Source organism: Pogoniulus pusillus, chromosome 31 (genome assembly GCF_015220805.1).
Source record: "Pogoniulus pusillus isolate bPogPus1 chromosome 31, bPogPus1.pri, whole genome shotgun sequence".
Lineage (NCBI taxonomy): Eukaryota > Metazoa > Chordata > Aves > Piciformes > Lybiidae > Pogoniulus > Pogoniulus pusillus.
In genome coordinates this window covers 15,234,975-15,259,507 of record NC_087294.1, presented here as the reverse complement: position 1 = coordinate 15,259,507, position 24,533 = coordinate 15,234,975, and the positions used below count along the sequence as shown (strand labels likewise).

At 52.1% G+C, this 24,533-nt stretch overlaps 1 protein-coding gene across 3 annotated transcripts; it reads left to right on the top strand.

The window, feature by feature from the left end:
* The first annotated feature begins 865 nt into the window (after window positions 1-865).
* LOC135189166 (cytochrome b5 reductase 4) lies at window positions 866-22,955 on the top strand. Of its 3 annotated transcripts, none has more exons than XM_064169242.1 (16): window positions 866-1,000; window positions 2,626-2,779; window positions 6,293-6,393; window positions 7,235-7,319; window positions 10,383-10,424; window positions 12,349-12,403; window positions 13,487-13,544; window positions 13,677-13,770; window positions 14,606-14,638; window positions 15,331-15,453; window positions 17,214-17,354; window positions 19,070-19,222; window positions 19,793-19,859; window positions 21,120-21,206; window positions 22,170-22,334; window positions 22,747-22,955. In XM_064169242.1, exons 1-16 carry the CDS (start codon window positions 926-928, stop codon window positions 22,799-22,801), a joined length of 1,488 nt encoding a protein of 495 aa, XP_064025312.1. In that variant the 5' UTR covers window positions 866-925; the 3' UTR covers window positions 22,802-22,955. The 3 variants fall into 3 exon arrangements, with proteins under 3 accessions (XP_064025312.1, XP_064025310.1, XP_064025311.1); XM_064169240.1 differs by having other exon boundaries at window positions 19,709-19,859; XM_064169241.1 differs by lacking the exon at window positions 10,383-10,424 and having other exon boundaries at window positions 19,709-19,859.
* Window positions 22,956-24,533: the final 1,578 nt, after the last annotated feature.

The window sequence follows — 24,533 nt, the reverse complement described above, 5'->3', positions numbered from 1 at the left end:
GGACAGAGTGGTTGGAGTGCAGCCAGGCAGAGAGGAACCTTGGGGTGCTGGTTGGCAGCTGAACAGGAGCCAGCAGTGTGTCCAGGTGGCACAGAAGGCCAGTGGCATCCTGGGCTGGCTCAGGAGCAGTGTGGGCAGCAGGAGCAGAGAAGTCCTTCTGCCCTTGTACTCAGCACTGGTTAGGCCGCACCTTGAGTGCTGTGTCCAGGTCTGGGCTCCTCAAGGCAAGAGAGATGTTGAGGTGCTGGAAGGTGTCCAGAGAAGGGCAGCAAGGCTGGGGAGGGGCCTGGAGCACAGCCCTGTGAGGAGAGGCTGAGGGAGCTGGGGGTGTGCAGCCTGCAGCAGAGGAGGCTCAGGGCAGAGCTCATTGCTGTCTGCAGCTGCCTGCAGGGAGGCTGTAGCCAGGTGGAGTTGGGCTCTGCTGCCAGGCAGCCAGGGACGGAAGAAGAGCCTGCAGTTGTGCCAGGGCAGGTTCAGGCTGGATGTTTGGAAGTCATTCTTCGCAGAAAGCGACTGCCCATTGGAATGGGCTGCCCGGGGAGGTGGTGGAGTCCCCATCCCTGGAGGTGCTTACGAGGAGGCTGGATGGGGCACTTAGTGCCATGGCTTAGTTACTTAGAAGGGTTCAGTGACAGTCTGGACCCCTAGAGGTCTCTTCCAGCCTGGTTAATGCTGTAAACCCGAGTGTAACCGGAGCCGAAGTGCCGAGGGGCGCTCGGAGTCCCCTCCGCAGCTCCTTCCCGCTGCGAGCCCAGCAGCCTCCTCCGGAGCCGCCACCGCGAACAGCGCTCAGGCCGCCCCGCTGGAGCCTGAGCCCCGCCCGGCCGCGGCAGCCTCCCTCCCTCCGGCGCGGCGCCTGCGCCTTGCTGCACAGCGCTTCCCTCCCGCCCGGCGCTGGGCGCAGGCCGCGGCCTGGCCCGGCAGGATGCTGAACGTCCCTGCGCAGGCCTTCCCTGCGCCCAGCTCCCAGCAGCGGGTGGCTGCGAGCGGCCGTGCCAAGGTAGGACTGCGATGGGGAGAGTCAGCGGCAGCCAGCGCCGGGGTCTGCCGCTGCCCGGCGCCCTGCGGAGCTGCCGGCGGTCGGCGCGGGTAGGGGCCGCGATCCCGGTGCGATGCGGCGGTCATGGAATCACAGAACGCCAGGGGCGGGAAGGGACCTCCGGAGATCATCCAGTGCAGCCCCGTGCAGAGCAGCAGCACCCAGGGCAGGGCACACAGGAACACATCCACGCAGCTCTTGGGTACCTTCAGAAAGGGCAACTCCGCAGCCGCCCTGGGCAGCCTCTTCCAGTGCTCTGTCACCCCACAGGGGAAAACTTCCTCCTCAGGTTCCCGTGGAAGCTCCTGCGCCTCAGCTCCCGCCTCTTGCCCCTTGTGCTGGCAGGGCACCAGCCAGCGGAGCCTGGCTCCGGCCTGCTGCGGCCACTCCCTGCGTGTTGCCAAACATGAGCCAGGTCACCTCTGGATCTCCGCTCCAAGCCCCAGCTCCCGCCGGCGCTCCGCACAAGGAAGATGTTCAGCTTCTTTCGGGCTCCCTGTGGCTCAGCGCTGGGGTCTCTCGGCCCGCGTTGTGCGCGCGGGGTTCCGGCCAGCTGCGTGGGTTGGCCGCGCTCGGGAGCTGCCGCGGGGCTGCCCCTGGCCGCTCGGCTGAGCGCTCCGCACTGCAGCCGGCGCCGGGGGCCGCAGCGGCTGCAGCAGGGCTCCGGGCCGGGTCTGGCTGCGCTGGCGCCGCTTGCTGCTTCTCCTTCCAGGGGCAGTGGTGGCAAAGCTTCCTGCTCTGCCTTCCCAAGGCTTCCCCGGGGCTCCTTCTGCGCAGAGATGGAGACGTCCAGCTTGCAATTGCTCTGTGCAGCTTATGCTTTACGTGCTGGGTCTTCATCTTTGGAGTTGTTTCGGGGTTTTTTGGTGTTTTCACTTGGAAAGCAGGCTTGTACTTAGGCTACAGTAGCGCGGGTCTGTGTGCTCTTTAAACTGCTCCTTGCTGTGTTGGCTGTGGTTTTGTAAGACCAGGAGCCTTTACCCTTTTCCCCTGTTCTCTGCTGGCAGAGTTTGGATCCAAAGCGTGCTCGGTGTGTGGTGCTGCTGTTGAAAAGGAAGGTGTTGGACACCCTAAAGGTCTTCCTTTGCCTTTCTGGGCAGGTTATGGCTAATACCTGCCTGGTAAACTCAAAGTCTGAAGTCTCAGCTTTCTCTGGGTGAGATTTCCAGTTGCTGTAGGGCTTCAGAAGGTCTCTGTGGGTGTAGTGAAGGTGAACTTCCTTAGCGTGTCCTAGCTGGACATGATTTTCAAATCCCTCCTCTTTGTCTCAGATCATTCCATGCCAGTACTCAAATGGTGCTGATCAAAACTTTGCCACCAGAGGAGGACTTGGTATCTGCAGTTTGCTTTGGGAAGAGCTGTTTGCTGATGCTCAGTAATTCCCTTGCCTGTGGGACAGTGCTCCCCTATGATGCTCCCCTCAGCACCCTTATGGCTGAGTGCAGGACTCCCAAATAGCAGTAATGAATATGAACTGTGTTATTTCTTGGTTTGCCTGGTTCTTCCTGGAGAGCTTGGAAAAGTGTGCTGAATGGCTGTTCCCTGCTTTAGAACTTAAGAATGTTTGTACATCTACTATTTTTCAGGTACCTCTGAAACCAGGAAGGAGTCTTATGGATTGGATTCGACTAACTAAAAGTGGGAAGGACTTGACTGGTTTGAAAGGGAGGCTCATTGAAGTGACAGAAGATGAGCTTGCTAAACACAACAGAAAGGAGGACTGCTGGATATGCATAAGAGGTTAGCTGCTGTGATGTTTCTTCTGCTTTTTCTTTTTGGCCTCTCTCTCTTCTGAACTGAAAGAAGCAGCAAGAAAAACCTAACAAACAAACCTCAGACAAACATCAACAACGAGAGCCACACTTCCAATTATGCACCTTCAGTATTTAGGCCAGCTGTAATCTGGCATATGTTTGCAGACAATACCAAGTTGGGAGCAAGTGTGGATGTGTGAAAGGGCAGGAGGGCTCTGCAGAGGGACCTGGGCAGGTTGCACAGTCCAGTGCCAGGAGTTTGAACAAATCCAATTGCCAAGTTTTGCACTTTGGCCACAACAACCCCATGCAGTGCTACAGGCTGGGGTCAGAGTGGCTGGAGAGCAGCCAGGCAGAGAGGGACCTGGGGGTGCTGGTTGGCAGCTGAACAGGAGCCAGCAGTGCATCCAGGTGGCACAGAAGGCCAATGGCATCCTGGGCTGGCTCAGGAGCAGTGTGGGCAGCAGGACAAAGGAGGTTATTCTGCCCCTGTGCTCAGCACTGCTCAGGCCACACCTGGAGTGCTGTGTCCAGTTCTGGGCCCTCAATTGCAGAGAGATGTTGAGGTGCTGGAAGGTGTTTGGAGAAGGGCAGCAAGGCTCTGTGAGGGCAGCTCTGCTGGGTACTGCAGGGGTTGAAAAGTGTGGGTAAGGTGCTGCTCAGTGCTGCCTTTGGGACACAGTGAAGGGATTGTTAATTTCCTATGGGCTTCTTTTACCCATAGTAGCAAAACTGCTGTGGGAGAAGAGCTAAAGAGAGTCATTGGCTGGGGAGGCCTGTTCTTTTTTCTGAAAAATGGACTTATGCTGTCACAGAGTCACAGAGTGATTGAAGTTTTGATTTGAGAAGAGAGAGAACAGCTGGGGGGATTTGGAGGCATAAGTGGAGTATCAGAGAGTTAAGAGCAGAGTCCTGTGTGCTGTTCTGGAGCCCCCAGCACAAGCAGGACATGGAAGTGTTGGAGCCAGTGCAGAGGAGGCCACCAAGATGCTGAGAGGGCTGCAGCAGCTCTGCTCTGAGCACAGGCTGAGAGAGTTGGGGCTCTGCAGCCTGCAGAAGAGAAGGCTTCCAGGAGAGCTTGGAGTGGCCTTGCAGGATCTGAAGGGGGCTCCAGGAGGGCTGGGGAGGGACTACTGACAAGGTCTTGTCATGGCAGGACAAGGAGGAATGGGTTTGAGCTAGCAGAGGGGAGATGGAAACTGGACGTGAGGAAGAAGTTGTTTGCAGTGAGGGTGGTGAGACACTGGCACAGGTTGCCCAGGGAGGTTGTGGAGCACAGAAGCACAGAAGCACAGAATCACAGAATTTGGTCTTCAAACACATTCTGTGCTTCTGTGCTCCACAACCTTCCTGGAGGTGTTCAAGGCCAGGCTGGATGAGGCTTTGAGTGACCTGTTCTAGTGGGAGGTGTCCCTGCCTATGGCAGGGGATTGGAACTGGCTGAGCTTTGAGGTCCCTTCCAGTCTAAACCATTCCATGATTCTGTAAGTGGCATTGCTTTGGCTCCTGCAAGCTAAATGGTAAATTGAACGTGTGACAAATACCCTTCAGGCCTTACCGATGTCGATAGTAGCATTGTGCTGCATGCAGTTACCGGTGCTGCACACAAGATGGCATAGTTACTGCATCCTTTGGAAGACAGGTCAGTAGAATACACAGAGATCCCTCCTTTGTGATCTGGAGTGGTTGTTCTTAACCATCTAAGATTGTCCCAAATCTGTTTGATCCTGGCCCAGTGCTAAAGCTGTTAATGACTACTTCTTAATGTGTTACAAGCTTCTTGTGAAAGCAGTGGCACAGTTCTCCTGCTGGTAGCTTCCTGTTTGGTAATGTTGTTTATCTCCTCTTCTGCAGACTTTTGAGACCCATCTGGATGCATTCCTGTGTAGCCTGTGCTAGACTGCATGATCCTGCTCTGCTGGGGGGGGTTTGGACTCAGTGTTCTCCAGAGGTCCCTTCTAACCCCTGACGTCCTGTGAGCCTGTGATCTTCAGATATTGTTCTGTATAGAACCACAGAACCAAGCAGGTTGGAAGAGACCTCCAGGCTCACCCAGCCCAACCTAGCACCCAGCCCTGCTCAGCCAACCAGACCATGGCACTAAGTGCCCCAGCCAGGCTTGGCTTCAACACCTCCAGGCACAGCAACTCCACCACCTCCCCTGGGCAGCCCATTCTAATGCCAATCACTCTCTCTGCCAACAGCTTCCTCCTAACATCCATCCTGAGCCTGCCCTGGCACAGCTTGAGGCTCTGTCCCCTTCTTCTGTTGCAGCTTGCCTGGCAGCATAGCCCAACCCCACCTGGCTACAGCCTCCCTGCAGGCAGCTGCAGATAGCAATGAGCTCTGCCCTGAGCCTCCTCTGCTGCAGGCTGCACACCCCCAGCTCCCTCAGCCTCTCCTCACAGGGCTGTGCTCCAGGCCCCTCCCCAGCCTTGCTGCCCTGCTCTCAACACCTTCCAGCACCTCAACATCTCTCTTGAATAGAGGACTCAGAACTGGACCCAGCACTCAAGGTGTGGGCTGAGCAGTGCTGAGCACAATTGCAGAAGGACTGCCCTGGTCCTGCTGGCCACACTGCTCCTGATCTAGGCCAGGATGCCATTGGCCATCTGTGCCACCTGGGCACACTACTATCTACCATCACCCCCAGGTCCCTCTCTGCCTGGCTGCTCTCCAGTCTTCAGTCATTCTTCTAGATAGGCCTGCAGCAGTGCTGCTCCCAGCAGTGTGTCTGTAGTTGTATCTGTAGCTGCCTTCTTCAGATGCTACTTCCTGTGGTTAGACTTCAGCATTTCAGACTTAGGAATAAGTTTGATCTTGAAAATACTAAGGAGAGTACTTGGAATCATGGAATCATAGAATCATAGAAATGTCAGGGCTGGAAGGGACCCCAGGGATCATCCAATTCCAGCCCCCTTGCCATGGGCAGGACACCTCACACTATGTCAGGTTGCCCACAGCCACATCCAGCCTGGCCTTAAAAACATCCAGGGATGAGGCTTCCACCACCTCCCTGGGCAACCTGTGCCAGTGCCTCACCACCCTCATGCTGAAGAGCTTCTTCCTGACATCCAGTCTGAATCTGCCTACCTCTAGTTTTGCTCCATTGCCCCCAGTCCTATCAGTACCTGACAAACTAAAAAGTCCCTCCCAGCCCTCCTGGAGCCTCCTTCAGATACTGCAAGGCTACTCCAAGGTCTCCTGGAAGCCTTCTCTTCTGCAGGCTGCAGAGCCCCAACTCTCTCAGCCTGTGCTCAGAGCAGAGCTGCTGCAGCCCTCTCAGCATCTTGGTGGCCTCCTCTGCACTGGCTCCAACACTTCCATGTCCTGCTTGTGCTGGGGGCTGCAGAACTACACCCAGGACTGCAGGTGGGGTCTGAGGAGAGCAGAGCCAAGGGGCAGAATCCCTCCCACACTGCCCACACTGCTCTTGCTGCACCCAGCACAGGGTTGTGTCTGAAATGCTGCTCAGGCTATTGTGTCCCATTTCCTGCAGGGTTTGTGTACAATGTCACCCCCTACATGGAGTATCATCCTGGTGGCGAGGAGGAGCTGATGAAAGCAGCAGGAGCTGATGGGACAGATCTCTTTGATCAGGTGAGAGCAAAGGGCAGCAAATGGCAACTGGCAGCAAAAAGAATTTTGACAAACTCATAGGGTTTGGGCTGGGTTTTAGGGCAGTCCAGTGGAAACAGTGGGTTGAAGTCTCCTGTGTCTTGGGGAAAGGCAGTAGGTTACTGCTCAGGATGGGACTCTGTTGTCAGAGGGATTCTTCCATCTGACCATACTATTAGGGTTGTTTTTCAGCACACATAGCAGTAAAGCTAAGCTGTCTCAACAGCTGGAGGTGCTGCTCTTAAGAGAGGGGCCTGGAGCACAGCCCTGTGAGGAGAGGCTGAGGGAGCTGGGGGTGTGCAGCCTGCAGCAGAGGAGGCTCAGGGCAGAGCTCATTGCTGCCTGCAGCTGCCTGCAGGGAGGCTGTAGCCAGGTGGGGTTGGGCTCTTCTCCCAAGCAACCAGCAGCAAAGCAAGCAGACAAAGCCTCAAGTTGTGTGGGGGAAGGTCTAGGCTGGATGTTGTTATGAAGTTGTTGTCAGAGAGAGTGATTGGCACTGGAATGGGCTGCCCAGGGAGGTGGTGGAGTGGCTGTGCCTGGAGGTGTTGAAGCCAAGCCTGGCTGGGGCACTTAGTGCCATGGTCTGGTTGGTTGTAACATAGCCTCTTCTCACAGGGCTGTGTTCCAGGCCCCTCACAGCCTTGGTGCCCTTCTCTGGACACCTTCCAGCACCTCAACATCTCTCTTGAATTGAGGAGCCCACAACTGGACACAGCACTCAAGGGGTGGCCTGTGGTATAGAATTACAAATCATTGAATCACAGAATCAACCAGGCTGGAAGAGACCTCCAAAATCTGGTAGAAACTTCTTGTGTCAACACAGGTTCATCGTTGGGTCAACTATGAATCAATGCTGAAGCAATGTCTTGTTGGGAGAATGGCTGTCAAGCCTGCTGCTGCTCCAAAAGGTGAGACTTTGAAAGATTACATAACTTCTGTCATGCTGGGAATTCTGAGAGGTCCTAAATCCTCACACTCATGAGGAGTCTCCATCCCTGCAGAGAGAGGAGGCCTGCTGCTTGTATTCAGTCTTTTTGTAGCAGGTAGCTGAAGGTGAAACTCTTCTGTGCCTGGTTTTATAAGGGATGGAGTGCACCTTTTGCCTTTTGCTTGCAGTCAGCTGAAAACACAAGTTGGTTATGTGCACATCTGTGTAGGAATAAACAAATAACAAGAGAGAGAGAGGGAGGGAGCAAGAGAGAGAAAGGGAGAGAGAGTGAAAGAGAAAAAGGGAGAGCAAGAGAGAGGGAGGGAGAAAGGGGGGGGGAGAGAGAGAAAGGAGGAGAGAGAGAGAGAGAGAAAGCAAGAGAGAGAGAGAAAGGGGGAGAGAGAGAGGAAGCGGGGGAGAGAGGAAGAGAGAGAAAGGAAGAAAGAAAGGGGGAGAGAGAGAAAGAGAAAAGGAGAGGGAGAGAGATAGAGGGAGAGGGAAATAACTAACCAACTGAGTAAATATATACATATATATATAATTCCCTAGATCCTGACCCCAGGGGACAAACTGTCTTAGGCAGTTCTTTGATCTTGAAGTACAAGACACTTTTCAGTCTGGTGATTTTGGCACCAGGCAAAGGTCTGGCAAGCTGCATGTGTGTTGAGATACCTGACTGCATGTTATGGGCTGTTACCCTTTCCAGAACACTTTATTGGGTCCTTTAGTTTGAATTTACTTGGACAAAATCACAGAATGGGAGGGGCTGGAAGGGACCTCCAAAGCTCATCCAGTCCAACTCCCCTGCCACAGCAGCAGCACCCAGAGCAGATCACACAGAACACATCCAGGCAGCTCTGGAATAGCTCCAGAGAGGGAGACTCCAGAACCCCCCTGGACAGCCTCTTCCAGGCCTCTGTCATCCTCACAGGGAAAAAAAATCCTCCTCATGTTTCCATGGAACTTCCTATTTCTCAGTTCCATGCATTGCCCCTTGTGCTGGCACTGGCATCACCCAGCAGGGCCTGGCTCTGTCCTCTTGGCATTCACCTTTCCATCTTTATAACCATTCATGAGGTCCCTCCTCAGTCTCCTCACCAGGCTACGGAGCCCCAGAGCCTCAGGCTCTCCCCCTAAGGAGTCCTGGCAGAAAGCTTGGATTGGTGCATAGCAGAGCACCCAGATATAAACTCAACCAACAACTGGGGCTGAACTCTGCCATGCTTCTTGTGAAGTGTTTTGATTTTACCTTAGACTGGCACAGTATGAGAGCCTCTGATGAAGGCAATTCTTGGTCACCTCCTCAGTAATCCAGCACTGCTGTATGCTTGGTGCTTTGTTCCAGGAGCCTTCACTTCTGTCACAGTGGCATTTTACCTCTAGCTCTGGCTGCTCTGATGTAGAGCACAGGGGAGGAGTCAGAAGAGCAGGGGTGAAGCACTCATCTTCTGGTTTTCATGGAAGGGGGCAGCAAGAGCACATTGGTTTCTTCCACTTCCCCAAACATGGCCTCTATAAAACAGGATCTAAAATAGAATCAAGCAGGTTGGAAGAGAGCTCCAAGCTCAGCAAGCCCAACCTAGCACCCAGCCCTGGCCAATCAACCAGACCAAGGCACTAAGTGCCCCAGCCAGGCTTGGCTTCAACACCTCCAGGCACAGCCACTCCACCACCTCCCTGGGCAGCCCATTCCAATGCCAATCACTCTCTCTGACAACAACTTCCTCCTAACATCCAGCCTAGACCTGCCCTGGCACAACTTGAGGCTGTGTCCCCTTCTTCTGTCCCTGGCTGCCTGGCAGCAGAGCCCAACCCCACCTGGCTACAGCCTCCCTGCAGGCAGCTGCAGGCAGCAATGAGCTCTGCCCTGAGCCTCCTCTGCTGCAGGCTGCACACCCCCAGCTCCCTCAGCCTCTCCTCACAGGGCTGTGCTCCAGGCCCCTCCCCAGCCTTGCTGCCCTGCTCTCAACACCTTCCAGCACCTCAACATCTCTCTGCAATGGAGGAGCCCAGAACTGGATGCAGCAGTCAAGCTGTGGCCTGAGCAGTGCAGAGCACAGGGCAGTTACAGTCTGAAGTTTGCAGTTGCAGAAGACAACAATACTAATGTTTGTGCCAGAGCTGTTGCACTGCCTGCCCTGAGTCATTTGTCACACTGTTTTTTTTAACCATAAATAATCTTTTGGAATCTTAATCAGTGCTGCATTCATTTGTGTCTTGGGTTACAGACTGCTGGGCATGAGCCAGCAGTGTGCCCAGCTGGCACAAAGGCCAATGGCATCTTGGCTTGTGTCAGGAGCAGTGTGGCCAGCAGCACTGGGGATGCCATTCTGCCCTGTGCTGGCACTGGGCAGGCCTCAGCTGGAGCACTGTGAGCAGCTCTGGGCCCTCACTGCAAGAGAGAGGTTGAGAGGCTGGAGCGGGGCCAGAGGAGAGCGATGAGAGTGGGGAGGGGGCTGGAGGGGAAGGCTGCTGAGGAGAGGCTGAGGGAGCTGGGCTGGGTTAGCCTGCAGGAGAGGAGGCTCAGGGGGGACCTTAGCTCACTCTGCAGCTACCTGAAGGGAAGTTGTAGTCAGGTGGGGGTCAGGCTCTGCTCCCAGGCAACTTGTGCCAAGAGGAGAGGGCATGGCCTGCAGCTGTGCCAGGGGAGGGTTAGGTTGGATGTTAGGAAGCACTTCCTGATGGGAAGGGGAATTAGACACTGGGATGGACTGCCCAGGCAGGTGGTGGAGTCACCATTCCTGGAGGTGTTTAAGGCAAGCTTGGCTGTGGCACTCAGTGCCATGGTCTGGTGGCTGTGGTGGTGTTAGGTCACAGACTGGGCTGGATGACCTCAGAGCTCTGCTCCAGCCTCAGTTGTTCTGTGCTCCTGTGGTATCTGCCCCTCTCTGCTCCTGTGCTGCTGAACCTCTCTGCTCAGTCTCATGTTTTCAAAGGTTCATTTGGAGATCCTTCCTTTGGCTTATTTCTTTAGTGTGGTGCATGTGAGTACTCTGCTGCCACTTCTTCCCATCATGCTCACTGCTTTTTCTGGTGCTTGTAGAGATTTCTTCTGCTCTCTCTGAAGAGAAGAAACAACTTAATGGTAAGTATTCACCTGGAGTGAAGTGAGGAGTTGAATCTTGAACTTACTGAGTATTCTCAAACGAGATTTTGTGAGGCTTCTGTCTGTCTTCATGCTTGAATCTGGTCTTGAGACTTCAGTGAGCTGTGGAAATGACAGGAGGCAAAAATCCTGATCAGGTGTTGTAAGTTTAGTGTTTAGAAGTGGAGTAGTATAGGTAAGAGAGGTATGAGTGCCATCACAGAGCACCTGCAGCATGGCCAAGGGGTCAGGCCCAGCCCGAGGGACTTTAGGAAGGGCAGGTCCTATCTTGTCTTAGGTTTGTGTCTTGGGTCTTGTCTGGTCTTAGGTTTCTGTTCTAGGTCCTGTCTGGTCTTAGGTTTCTGTCTTGGGTCCTGTCTGGTCTTAGGCTTCATACACACTGCAAGAGCAAATGTGACTGAGCAGGGAAGTCTCTTACCCACCAAGGTCAACCTAAGCATCTCTGTCCTCCAAGGGAGACTTAGCCCTTCAGAAGGCTTTTAGCATCAGGTGATTGCTTTTCTTTCACAGTGATCTGACTGCTCTGTCATTTAGCTTCCTTGGTAGCTGCAGATGGTGTGTACATAGAGGTAATTAAGGAGCAAAGAATAAGCAATTCCAGTGAGTTTTAATTGCCTGGCATTAATTTCCCCATCTGAATGATCAAACAGCTTTGACAGATTGGCTTAGAGCAGAGCTGTCTCTCTGTGTTGGTGGTGCTGCTGGGTTGCTGTGCTTACAGAGTCACAGAAGTCTCCAGGTTGGAGAAGCTCCTCGAGGTCACCAAGACCAACCCAGAACCCTCCTCTGCAAGACTCACCCAAACCGTAGCCCCAAGCACCACATCTAAACCACCTTGAAACACATCCAGGCTGGGTGACTCCTCCACCTCCCTGGGCAGCTCATTCCAGTGCCTGACCACTCTCTCCATGGAAACATTTTTCCTCATGTCCAATGTACACCTGCCCAGTCACAGCTTGAGGCCATTCCTTCTTGTTCTATCACTCATTGCTTCTGCCCAGGAGGATCTGCTCCATGATCTTACAGGCCTATAGTTCCCTGGTTCTTCCTTCTTTCCCTTGTTGGCAGTGAGGGTTCTGTTTCCCCTTTCCCAGTCAGTTGGGACTTCCCTGGCCTGCCATGACTATTGGGATACAATAGAGTGGTTCAGTGACCTCATCTGCCAGAACCTGTGGGTGTATCCCCTTGGGTCCCATGGACATAGAATCATAGAATGGGTGAGGTTGGAAGGGAGCTCAAAGCTCAGCCAGTTCCAACCCCCTGCCATAGGCAGGGACACCTCCCACCAGAACAGGTCACTCAAGGCCTCATCCAAGCTGGTCCTGAACACCTCCAGGGAGGTTGTGAAGCACAGCAGCATAGAATGAGATTGAAGATCAAATTCTGTGCTTCTGTGCTCCACCACCAACCTGGGCAACCTGTGCCAGGCTCTCACCACCCTCACTGCAGCAACTTCTTCCTAACAGCCACTTTCAATCTCCCCTCTGCCACTTCAAACCCATTCCTCCTGCTCCTGCCATTACCAGACCTTGTCAATAGTCCCTCCCCAGCCCTCCTGGAGCCTCCTTCAGATCCTGCAAGGCCACTCCAAGCTCTCCTGGAAGCCTTCTCTTCTGCAGGCTGCACAGCCCCAACTCTCTCAGCCTGTGCTCAGAGCAGAGCTGCTGCAGCCCTCTCAGCATCTTGGTGGCCTCCTCTGCACTGGCTCCAACACTTCCATGTCCTGCTTGTGCTGGGGGCTGCAGAACTGCACCCAGGACTGCAGGTGGGGTCTGAGGAGAGCAAAGAGGCAGGATTCCCTCTAAAGGCTGTGGAGGGCTATTTAGAACGTTCCAGGCACTGCTGTCCATGATTTCTATTGAATGAGCATCACAGCAGCTACTTTTCTGACTCTGCTCTGTAGGTTTGCTCCCTGAGAAGGTGGCAGTGGCTGCTTCTGCTAAAGATTTAACTCCAAGGTAAACCTTTGTCTTTCACTGGCTGGGGACCATTCTGTGGCATCATTCTGGGCAGTTCTTAGTTGCATGCTTAGTTCCTGCTGTTTCAGCTGAATGAGGACATATCACTGCCATCCTCCTCCAAGCTGGGAGGCTGAGGCTCTGCTTGCTGCAAAGCTCTGTGTGGTTCTAAGGCTTGCTCTGCCTTGCATCACACACATACATGGAGCTGATGCTCTCAGGCCTCTCATCCTTGCCTCTTGACAAATCTCCTCCTAAGGGGTTCCAGATGGGCTCCTTACTTCATAGAATGGTCCAGGTTGGAAGGGAGCTCAAAGCTCAGCCAGTTCCAACCCTCTGCCACAGGCAGGGACACCTCCCACTAGAATAGGTCACTCAAGGCCTCATCCAGCCTTGCCTTGAACACCTCCAGGGAGGTTGTGGAGCACAGACGCACAGAATCTTTGATGCCATTCTGTGCTCCACCACCTCCCTGGGCAACCTGTGCCAGTGTCTCACCACCCTCACTGCAAATAACTTCTTCCTAACATCCAGCTTGAATCTTTGTTTTAGTTCATTAATCCATAAATGGAGTGGCATGCCTTGGGAAAGGCCTTCATTTCAGCCTGGAATCTATTAGGAAGTGGCAGCTGCATTCAGGTTCCCCCAGGATGCAAACAAGCCCTAAGCCCTCTTCCCACACACACACTGTGATCCCCCTGCACCTGGCAGCTCCCATTCTGTGCTTCTGTGCTCCACAACCTCCCTGGAGGTGTTCAGGACCAGGTTGAATGAGGCTTTGAGCAACCTGTTCTAGTGGGAGGTGTCCCTGCCTATGGCAGGGGGTTGGAACTGGCTGAGTTTTGAGCTCCCTTCCAACCTCACCCGTTCTATGATTCTGAATCACCTACTAATAGGTTGGACCAGATGATCTTGGAGATCTCTTCCAACCTGCTTGATTCTGTGATTCCATACTTGCCTTTGAAAGTATCTCTGTACTTGGCCTGAAGGCAGCTCTGCTTGAAAGCTGCTCCTTGAATATGTTTTGGTATCCCCAGAGGAAGTGGTTTATTGTTTTCCCTTTACTGTGCTTTTTGGTTTCAGCTACGACTGGTTCCAGACAGAGGCCTCGGTCACTGTCGTCATATATGCTAAGAAGAAGGTAAGGGGTATGTGTTGAAAGGGAGGATGGCTAAATCCAGTTGTGATCCAGCTTTTGGGAGTTGTGATCCAGCTTTTGGGGAGAGCTTTATTAATCTTTAATGAATTTCTTTTCCCCCCTCATCTCTGAAAGGATTTGAATGCAGAGTCAGTGATTGTTGACTGTCAAGACAAACGGTTCAGGGCAGAGCTGCTCGTGGAGGACCTCTCCTACCTCCTACAGCTTGGTGGGTACTGAATGCTGCAGTTGAAAGCACTGAGTTTGCATTCTGCTGTATTGAATCCTCTCATCAAACTGTGTGCCTTTTTCCATAGCAATTAATATTTTATTCCTCTTTGATTAAGAGATGATTGATGGAAAGGAATTAGTGAGTCACTGAATTATTGAGGCTGGAACCTCTGAGGTTATCAAAATGCAGCTTAGGACCCAACCACCACTACATCCACCAGACCTGCTCTTCACAGAGAGAGTGATTGGCATTGGAATGGGCTGCCCAGGGAGGTGGCGGAGTCGCTGGCCCTGGAGGTGTTGAAGCCAAGCCTGGCTGGGGCACTTAGTGCCATGGTCTGGGTGACTGGGCAGGGCTGGGTGCTAGGTTGGGCTGGGTGAGCCTGGAGCTCTCTTCCAACCTGCTTGATTCTGTGATTCTATGGCCATGGCACTAAGTGTCACAGCCAATCTTCCTCAAAGCCCAATTCACTCCACTGGCTTAGCACCTACTTATTTTGTTACACCTGGAATGAAGTGTGGCAGGAGATGAATGTACAAAGTGTCTGAACTGAAGGGTTTTAAAATGCCCTCATTCAGGAAGGGCCAAGTGGAAGGACTTAGAGAAATGCAGACTGGTAGCTTTGCATGACTCATCCATTATAAGTACTGAGAGAAATGGTTCTCTTCTTGGCTTCTGTGAGCCTAATACATCAGATGATAAGTGAAGTGCCATGGCCAGATGAAGGCTGTAGGCTCACTAGGTCACTCACTCCTCCTGGCCTTCAACTCTCTGCATATATGACTGCCAGAATCTCTTTTTCATTTTGCTTAACATGGACTTTTTGTTTCAGACTTGATGCATGCAGTCCAAGAAGATGTGGCTGGTAAGTTCCTTCCTCTGCAGCACTTCTCTATCTCTTCTCATATCAGATTTTGGAGCTTCAGTTCATTTTTCTGACTCATCAGATAAGTTTGCAGCTTTGCTCACCAGCAGGTTCTGACACAATCAAATCAAACCATGACACTGAATTGTTATTGCTTCTTAAACCCTGGCATTTGGGCCCATGGAAGTAATAAGCTGCTGGTGCTCTGATCCCTCTGCTCATGACTGAGCATGAAAAGGATTAGAAGCTAATTCTGTTGTGTGTTGAGGAGCTGTTCTTTGCTGAGCCTGGGGTTGTCTTGGATTTAGCTACTCATTCCAGTGGCCTTGGAATGAAAAGAGGTAGTAAATGGTCCTGGTGGCCAGGAGGACTCTGAATTCATGAGCATTCTTTATTTGACCAGGAAGGCTGTGTGAAGCTGAATACAGTTAGTAAGTGAGATGCATTCATTGTGCAGTATTAAGGCAGTGCTTGTTTTAAAGGCACTGTCAAATGTTAGCAAGTGGGAGCTGGAAGCACTTTCAATCTGATGGTAGAATTTACTGTTTCAGTTCTTTGTGCCTTGAGAAACTCTCCAGGCACTGAAGTGTCGTGGGTAAAGTCACTCTGAGTTGTCATTCTAATGGCTGAGTGACTTGGTTGCTTTGTGCAAAGTGTAGCTAAAAGTAACTGTGAAACCTTTTGTCTCTTAGTAAATATTGCTGGAAAAGTTGGGAAAGTGGAGATTGCCCTAAAGAAAAAGGGTAACATTCACTGGAACGTTCTGGGCCATCCCTTGGAGAGTCATAACACAGTGATCAGGTGCACAGACAGAGGTAAGCAGTTTCACAGCTATGTTGCCAGCTGCTTGAAGACCTTTCTGGAGCTTGTTAGTCATATTTATTTTCTCCTTTGTTAGGTCCTATTTATTTTCTCCCAGGATTTCATTTCTTTGTAGTCAGACCTTCACCTCTGTGCACAGAATGGGACCAAAGATTCTCTGCTTCTGTGCTCCACAACCTCTCTGGAGGTGTTCAGGAGCTTGAGCGACCTGTTGTAGTGGGAGGTATCCCTGCATAAGGCAGAGGGTTGGAACTGGCTGAGCTTTGAGCTCCCTTTCAACCTAAACCATTCTGTGATTCCTGTGGCACAGAAAGGCAGATCTACAGGCACATCTGTTCAGCTACCTTTAGCTTCTCTACAGTGTGATCATCCTTATGAGAGTCTCAGGGACTGTTGAGTCATCCACTTTCATAGTGTATTTTTCAATAGAACCACAGGGTGTGAGGGGCTGGAAGGGATCTCCAAAGCTCATCCTGTCCAGCCCCTGCCAGAGCAGCAGCAGCACCCAGAGCAGAGCACACAGGAACACATCCAGGCAGCTCTGGAATAGCTCCAGAGAGGGAGACTCCACAGCCCCCCTGGGCAGCCTCTGCCAGGCTTCTGTCACCCTCACAGTGAAAAACATCTTCCTGAAGTTCACATGGAACCTCCTCTGCCTCAACACACACCCAGTGCCCCTTGTGCTGGCCCTGGGCATCACCCAGCAGAGCCTGGCTCTGTCCTCCTGGCACTTACCTTTCCATCTTTATAGCCATTCCTGAGGTCCCCCCTCAGCCTTCTCTCCAGACTAGAGACCCTCAGCTCCCTCAGGCTCTCTGTGTAATTTCCCAAGTTGCAGCTCTGCTGTTTGTGCTGGTGACTGGAGTGGTTTTCAGGGGAGGACAGGAGAAATGCTTCACTGAAATTAGCCTCAGTGCATTGGCCTTTAGAAGGATGTTATGCTTGAGTGTTCTCATCTGTGAACCTGCCAAATTTTGAGAGGCTCTACATGAAAGTGTTCAGGGCTGGGTAGAGATTTTATCCTGAGTGCTTTGCCAGGGAGACAATTTCCAATGTAAGTGATGTGCCCTGTCATAGCAGAGCTAGAGTGAGGGACTTATCTTGTTCTGAGCCTGTTGGAAGGTTGTGGGGGGTTGTGTAGTTTGGCTTTGGATTTGTGTTCTATTGTTTGGTTGTTTGGTTTTTGTTGTTTGATTTTTAACAGCTATCCTGAACAGCTCTAGGAATAGAATAGGAAGGACCTGGAGCTGATAGAGCAGGTCCAGAGGAGGCCATGAAAATGCTCAGGGGCTTGGAGCAGCTCTGCTACAGAGACAGGCTGAGGGAGCTGGGGGTGTGCAGCCTGCAGAGGAGGAGGCTCTGGGCAGACCTAACAGCAGCCTGCCAGTGCCTGAAGGGGCTGCAAGAAGGCTGCAGAGAGACTGTTTGCAAAGGGCTGCAGGGACAGGACGAGGGCAATGGCCTCAAACTCATTCTGGCATTACGAGACCTTGTCAATAGTCCTTCCTCAGCCTTCCTGTAGCCCCCTTCAGATCCTGCAAGGCCACTCCAAAGTCTCCTGGAAGCCTTCTCTTCTCCAGCCTGCAGAGCCCAAACTCTCTCAGCCTGTGCTCAGAGCAGAGCTGCTGCAGCCCTCTGGAAGTACCTTTCTAGTGTGTGCAGTGAAATGCTCTTTCTCTTCACTCTTCAAAGAAACAGAAGAGCAGAAAAGGACAGACTGAGGCACAAGTACTAAGTTACATCATGTTTTTAGGACTCTTCTACAGAAGATGCAAGTTGGTTTCTAAGGCAGAAGTTACCCACGACACCAGGCTCTTGTGCTTGATGTTGCCTAAGAGCACACATCTGCAGGTTCCCACTGGACACCATGTTTACCTCAAACAGCTCATTGCAGGTAAGGAAAACTGAGAATGGAGCCACAAAGTCACTTGCAGAGACTTAGGGGAATGCCAAGTCTGTGGGTACTGATCCCCTGCTAGGAAATCCTTCCAGGATCGCAGTCAGTGCCTAATAATGAACTGACTGAATGAATGAATGCTGCTGCCAAGCTGGCTGGTGAGGTGGCTGCCACTTACTCTGCTGGACACAGACACACAATCACAGAACCTTAGAGGTTGGGAGGGACCTCCAGAGATGACCCAGTCCAACCTCCTTGCCAAAAGCAGCATCACCCAGGGTAGTCCACACTGAAATGCATCCAGGAGGGCTTGGAAAGTCTGCAGAGAAGAAGACTCCACAACCTCTCTGGGCAGCCTGCTCCAGGGCTCTGCCACCCTCACTCCAAACAAGTTTCTCCTCCTCTTGAGCTGAAACCTTCTCTGCTCCACTTTGGACCCAGTTTACATCCATTGCTCCTTGGCTTCTTGCTGTGCAGCACCCAACAGAGCTTGGCCCCCTCCCTTTGACCCCCACCCCTCAGCTGTTTGCACACATTGCTCAGATCCCCTCTCAGCCTTCTCTGCTCCAGACTCAGCAGCCCCAGGGCTCTCAGGCTCTCTTTGCAGAGGAGATGTTCAAGTCCCCCATTCACCCTCGTGGCTCTCTGCTGGACTCTCCAGCAGGTCTCTGTCTTTCCAGAAACTGTTGACCTTCTTGGCTTCTATTGCTAGGGGGTAGGGAGGCTTTGCAGTGGGACCCATGGGCCAAGGCTAACTGTATGAAGTGTAACAAGGCCAAGTGCCAGGTCCTGCACCTGGGTCACAACAACTCCATGGAAAGCTACAGGCATGAGGATGTGTAGTTGGAAAGCTGAGACTCATCACTGTCCTCTGGCCCCGCTCCAGCCCCTCAACCTCTCTTGCAGTGAGGGCCCAGAGCTGCTCACAGTGCTCCAGCTGAGGCCTGCCCAGTGCCAGCACAGGGCAGAATGGCATCCCCAGTGCTGCTGGCCACACTGCTCCTGGCACAAGCCAAGATGCCATTGGCCTTTGTGCCAGCTGGGCACACTGCTGGCTCATGCCCAGCCTGTTGTCACCCAGCACTGCCAGGTCCCTCTGTGCCAGGCTGCTCTCAGCCACTCCTCCCCCAGTGTATAGTTGCATGAGGTTAGTGTGACCAAAGTGTAGGAGCTTGCACTTGGTCTTGTTCAGCCTCATCCTTGTGGCCTCAGGCATCAACCCAGCCTGGGCAGGGCTCTCTGAAGTGCCTCCTGCCTTCCACACTGCCCCCAGCTTGGTGTCATGCCCCAGTTTGCTGAGGAGCCTGGAAGGTTCTCCTTGGAAGTGGAAGACTGCTGTAATAGGAGCTGATGAAGTGGAAAGTCAGATACTTGTGTGAAAGGCATGGAATGCTGTTAGCTGGGTGGGAGATGCAGCTTCTTGGTTGCATGGAATGCTGTTAGCTGGGTGGGAGATGCAGCTTCTTGGTTGCATGGAATGCTGTTAGCTGGGTGGGAGATGCAGCTTCTTGGTTGCATGGAATGCTGTTAGCTGGGTGGGAGATGCAGCTTCTTGGTTGCATGGAATGCTGTTAGCTGGGTGGGAGATGCAGCTTCTTGGTTGCATGGAATGCTGTTAGCTGGGTGGGAGATGCAGCTTCTTGGTTGGGGCTTTTTTTGGGTTAGGCAGAGGCAGAGTTATAAAATAACTCTTCTGTCCCTCTTCTGTCTAGGAACTGAGGTGGTAAAACCATACACACCTGTACTGCCCTCTCTGCCACTGGATTCCAAAGAGCCAGCTCAGCAGGACGGTGCATGTTTGTATTTAATGGTTAAAATGTATTCCTCTGGACTGTTCACACAGGCCCTTGACCACCTGCAGATTGGTAAGTATAGGTGGGGTTGGGTTTATTTTTGGTCTGGTTTTGGAATCACAGAGTGCCCTGGGCTGGAAGGGACCTCCAAAGCTCAGCCAGTCCAACCCCCCTGCCACAGCAGCAGCAGCACCCAGAGCAGATCACACAGGAACACATCCAGGCAGCTCTGGAATAGCTCCAGAGAGGGAGACTCCACAGCCCCCCTGGGCAGCTTCTTCCAGGCTTCTGTCTCCTTCACTTCCTCTGCCTCAGCTTCCACCCATTGCTCCTTGTCCTGGCACTGGGCATCACCCAGCAGAGCCTGGCTCTAGCCTCTTGGCACTCAGCTTTACATCTTTACAACCATTGATGAAGTCCCCCCTCAGGCTCCTCCTCTCCAAGCTAAAGCCCCAGTCCTGAATGGAAGCAATACAAAAGGGCCTTTAAAAGAGGCCAGAATGCTAATTAGCTTGTTTTCATCTCATTAACATTGGTTCTTTTTTGTTGTTGATGAAGGAGATTCTATTTCTGTCAGCAATCCTGAAGGTAACTTCAAGAAGTCACAGGTTCAGACCTCAGAAGATCTCTTTTTGTTGGCAGCAGGCACAGGGTTCACACCAATGGTCAAGCTGCTGAGTTTTACTCTGGCTGAAGTGAGCTGCCTTCGGTATGTGCACTTCTGACTTCACTCCAAGACAGACCCATCCATAGGAAGGATGAAATGGCCTGGGGCAAGCCTCAGTGGTACTAAAACAATCCACAAACCCAAATGTTCTGAAAACATTTTCCATCCACCTATGCCAAAAGCTGGGCAGAGTCTGTCAGAGGCTTAGGGAGCTTAGAGGTGTTCTGATCAGTAGCTGCCAGCGATAGAATGGACTCGACTGCAGTTTGGGGTTTAGTTCTCCTGCAGAGGAGGGTTGTGGTTTGGGTTTGCTGGGGTGTTGTCTTTGGGGGGTGTTTTGGGTTGTTGTTTGGGGGGTTTGTTAGTGGTTTCTGTCTGGGTTTTGGAGGAGGGGGGAGTGTTACTCTTTGGTTTCATTTGGTGGTGTTTGGTTTTGTTGTAGTTTGGGTTTTTTAATGAGCTTTCCCTTTGTGTGCCTTCTGTTACTGTTGAGATATTCCAGTGTGCATACACAGGGTTTGGGCTGAGGAGATTTACAACTGTGTAGGTTTGACTTCTGTTTAAGCACAGAATCACAGGATGTTAGAGGTTGGAAGGGACCTCCAGAGAGCATCCAGTCCAACCTCCCTGCCAAGGCAGGGACCAGCTGGAGAGAGCCCAGCAGAGAGCCACGAGGGTGAATGGGGGACTTGAACATCTCCTCTGTGCAGAGAGCCTGAGAGCCCTGGGGCTGTTGAGTCTGGAGCAGAGAAGGCTGAGAGGGGATCTGAGCAATGTGTGCAAACAGCTGAGGGGTGGGGGTCAAGGGGAGGGGGCCAAGCTCTGTTGGGTGCTGCACAGCAAGAAGCCAAGGAGCAATGGATGCAAAGTGGAGCAGAGAAGGTTTCAGCTCAAGAGGAGGAGAAACTTGTTTGGAGTGAGAGTGGCAGAGCCCTGGCACAGGCTGCCCAGAGAGGTTGTGGAGTCTCCTTCTCTAGAGACTTTCCAAGCCCTTCTGGATGCTTTTCAGTGTGGACTACCCTGGGTGATGCTGCTTTTGGCAAGGAGGTTGGACTGGGTGATCACAAGTCCAGGAAATGTTGAGGGTCAGCGAGAAAGAAAGGGAACTGAGTTAGTGGCAAAGAGATTTGAGGATTGCAGAGTTGCAAAACAACCACCAGACAAAAAAATATGTGCAAAAGGCTTCTGTATAGTGCAGCATATTCTGGTTCTGGAACTGGTGTGAAAAGCATGTTCTGGAACTGATGCTTTTAATACAGAAACAATCTGCAGTTATTTCTTTATCATTATGATTATTTCAAGGGCAGTGAAGCTGATCTTCTTCAACAAAACAGAAGATGACATACTTTGGAGAGACCAACTAGAACAATTAGCTCTTAAAGATGAAAGGTATTTAAAAGTCCTGTGGAGAACAATTTGCACCATGCCATGTATAGGAGAACAAGTCTGGGGCCTTAGGCTGACTGTGCAGCTTGGGCACAAAGACAGATCCCAGTGCTGGAAGCTTGTAGCTAAGGCTTTAAGGAGTGCTGGAGAGCAGGGGGAGGGATGTTTGCAGTGGTCACAGATGCACAGAAGCACAGTGCTGTTGTATTCACAGGGTCACAGGAACATTCAGGTAGGAAAACTCCTCAGGAGCACCAAGCCCAACCCAGAGCCCTACTTTACAAGGCTTACCTTAAACCATAGCTCCAAGCATCACATCCAAACCAACTTGAAACATATCGAGGATTGGTGACTCCACACCTCCCTGGGCAGCACATTCCAATGCCTAACCACTCTTCCAGATTTCCTCATGTCCAGTCTAAACCTCCCCAGTCACAACTTGAGGCTGTTCCTTCTTGTTCCACCACTAATGACCTGTGAGCAGAGCCCAGCAGCAGCCTCTCCAAAATGTCCCTTCAGGTAGCTGCTGACAGCAGTGAGCTCTGCTCTCAGCCTCCTCTGCTCCACACTAACCAGCCCAAGGATTGCCCAGGGAGGTGGTGGAAGCTTCATCCTTGGAGGTGTTTAAGGCCAGGCTGGAGGAGTCTCTGGATAGCCTGCTCTAGTGTGAGGTGTCCCTGGGCATGGCAGGGGGGTTGGGACTGGATGATCCTTGTGGTCCCTTTCAACCCTGACTGGTTCTATGATTCTGTGGTTGCAAGATGAGGTTAAATGATGAAATGGTGGAGGTGGTTTGGCCTGATTGGTAGGAACAGCTCAGTGCCTTTGAAATCTGACAGTGCAGTGGGAGTAGAGCAGAGCAGGAAAGCACTCACAGGAGACATCAGTCAGAGGCATTTTGTGTGGCAGATTTCTAGGCAGGGGCAATCTTTTATGAAATACTTTTTTTCCCCCTCTCCTTACCAGGTTTGAAGTAGAATTTGTCCTTTCACAACCTACGAAGGACTGGGTGGGTAAACAGGGGAAGATTTCCTCAGCTCTTCTCTCTGAGTTTGTGAAAAGAAGCAGGAAAGATTCCAAAGTGCTTATCTGCATCTGTGGCCCAGCACCATTTACAGAACAAGGAGTGCAGTGAGTATTGGGAATGATGAAATGGAGAACAAGTTGGGGGTTGAGAAGGGGAGATTGAAACTGGATGGGAGGAAGAGGTTATTTGCAGTGAGGGTGGTGAGACCCTGGCACAGGTTGCCCAGGGAGGTTGTGGAGCACAGAAGCACAGAATGGGATCAAAAATCCCATTCTGTGCTTCTGTGCTCCACAACCTCCCGGGAGGTGTCCAGGACCAGGTTGGATGAGGCCTTGAGCGACCTGTTCTAGTGGGAGGTGTCCCTGCCTATGGCAGAGGGTTGGAGCTGTCTGAGCTTTGAGATCCCTTCCAATCAAACCATTCCATGGTTCTCTAAGTTGTGCTGCAGCTGTGTCTGTGATGGGGCTTGGGGGTTAACAAAGAATTAATATTGTGAACTGAATTTGTGCCTTTCAGATACCTGAAGGACCTTGGCTACTCCCAGGAAGAGATCTACACTTTCACTGCATAAAGCCCTGAGAGAATATCAATGTTTGGATAAACCAACCTTATTTATTTGACACCCATGAACTTAAACTAAGTGAGAAGCAACTTTTGTAAGACTTGAAATTTCACTCTTGGTACCAAAACTCTTTCTCAGAAGAAATCTTTGAAACAAAAAACAATTTCTGCAGTGTTTGATCTTGGGTTTGTAAATATCTGTTGTTTGGCTAAGACTAAAGTCAGGCAGGTGTTAATTTATTGTGAAGGCAAGGAGCTATGTCTGGGATGCATAGACTCATGGCATAGAGTCATAGAATCAAGCAGGTTGGAAGAGAGCTCCAAGCTCTGCCAGGCCAACCTAGCACCCAGCCCTGCCCAACCAACCAGACCATGGCACTAAGTGCCCCAGCCAGGCTTGGCTTCAACACCTCCAGCCACACAGACTCCACCACCTCCCTGGGCAGTCCATTCCAATGCCAATCACTCTCTCTGCCAACAGCTGCCTCCTGACATCCAGCCTGAGCCTGCCCTGGCACACCTTGAGGCTGTGTCCCCTTCTTCTGGTGCTGGCTGCCTGGCAGCAGAGCCCAACCCCACCTGGCTACAGCCTCCCTGCAGGCAGCTGCAGGCAGCAATGAGCTCTGCCCTGAGCCTCCTCTGCTGCAGGCTGCACACCCCCAGCTCCCTCAGCCTCTCCTCACAGGGCTGTGCTCCAGGCCCCTCCCCAGCCTTGCTGCCCTGCTCTCAACACCTTCCAGCATAGGATTCTATGATCATGCAGGCTCCTGCCAGCAACTGTCCTGCATTCCTGTGTGAGCTGCTTCTTTGCACTGCAAAGCATCTTCTGTGACTTTCTCTATTGCAGAGAAATTAAATACTCCAGACCCTCAGCTCTGAAGATCAGCAGAGTACTCTGATGGGATTTGGCAGAAACTTGGATGGAAGAGCCTGCTGGAGAGGTGGTGAAGCCTCTGCCCTCCTAGGTTTTCTAGAACTGACTGAATACAGCTCTGTGAACCTGCTCTGGGTTAGAGACTTCCTCAGCTTGCTTCTGCCCCAAACGATCCTTTAATTGATGACCTTTTCATGGTCACCATTCCTGTTAATGCATTGTTCAGATTCATACAGGACTTGTTGCTGAGGAGCATAACTCGCCCATCACATTCTGCAGGCCACAGCCTCCCTTCATCCTGCTTTTGCACGCCTGTAGTCCCTTCAGCTCTTGATTTGAAGTAAGGACAGCAGAGGTAGCTGATCTGTTTTTTTCCATGAGGCACAGAGACATTGGAATGCTCTGAACAAAACATAAGCGGATGTGTTTAGAACATTGGGCAGGGTTTGGAAATTTGGATACCAAAGTGTCCATCAGCTTTTTCCATGTCATAGAATTGTCAGGGTTGGAAGGGACTCTAAGGCTCCTCCAGTTCCAAACCCCCTGCCATGGACAGGGACACCTCACACTATGTCAAATTGCCCACAGCCACATCCAGCCTGGCCTTAAAAACATCCAGAGATGAGGCTTCCACCACCTCCCTGGGCAATCTGTGCCAGGCTCTCACCACCCTCATGCTGAAGAACTTCTTCCTGACATCCAATCTCAGTCTCCCCATTTCCAGCTTTGTTCCATTCCCTCCAGTCCTATCCCTACCTGACAGCCTAGAAAGTCCCTCCCCAGCTTTCTTGTAGCCCACTTCAGATACTGAAAGGCCACAAGAAGGTCTCCTGGGAGCCTTCTCCAGTCTGAACAGTCCCAACTCTCT

What these genes read in the sequence shown, in the direction of transcription:
- LOC135189166 (XM_064169240.1), top strand. Translation starts at nt 926, where the DNA reads ATGCTGAACGTCCCTGCGCAGGCCTTCCCTGCGCCCAGCTCCCAGCAG. An exon ending in AGAGAAGAAACAACTTAATG is followed by an intron (nt 10,425 to 12,348) that starts GTAAGTATTCAC and finishes TCTGCTCTGTAG; the next exon opens with GTTTGCTCCCTGAGAAGGTG. An exon ending in CTCCTACCTCCTACAGCTTG is followed by an intron (nt 13,771 to 14,605) that starts GTGGGTACTGAA and finishes TTTTTGTTTCAG; the next exon opens with ACTTGATGCATGCAGTCCAA.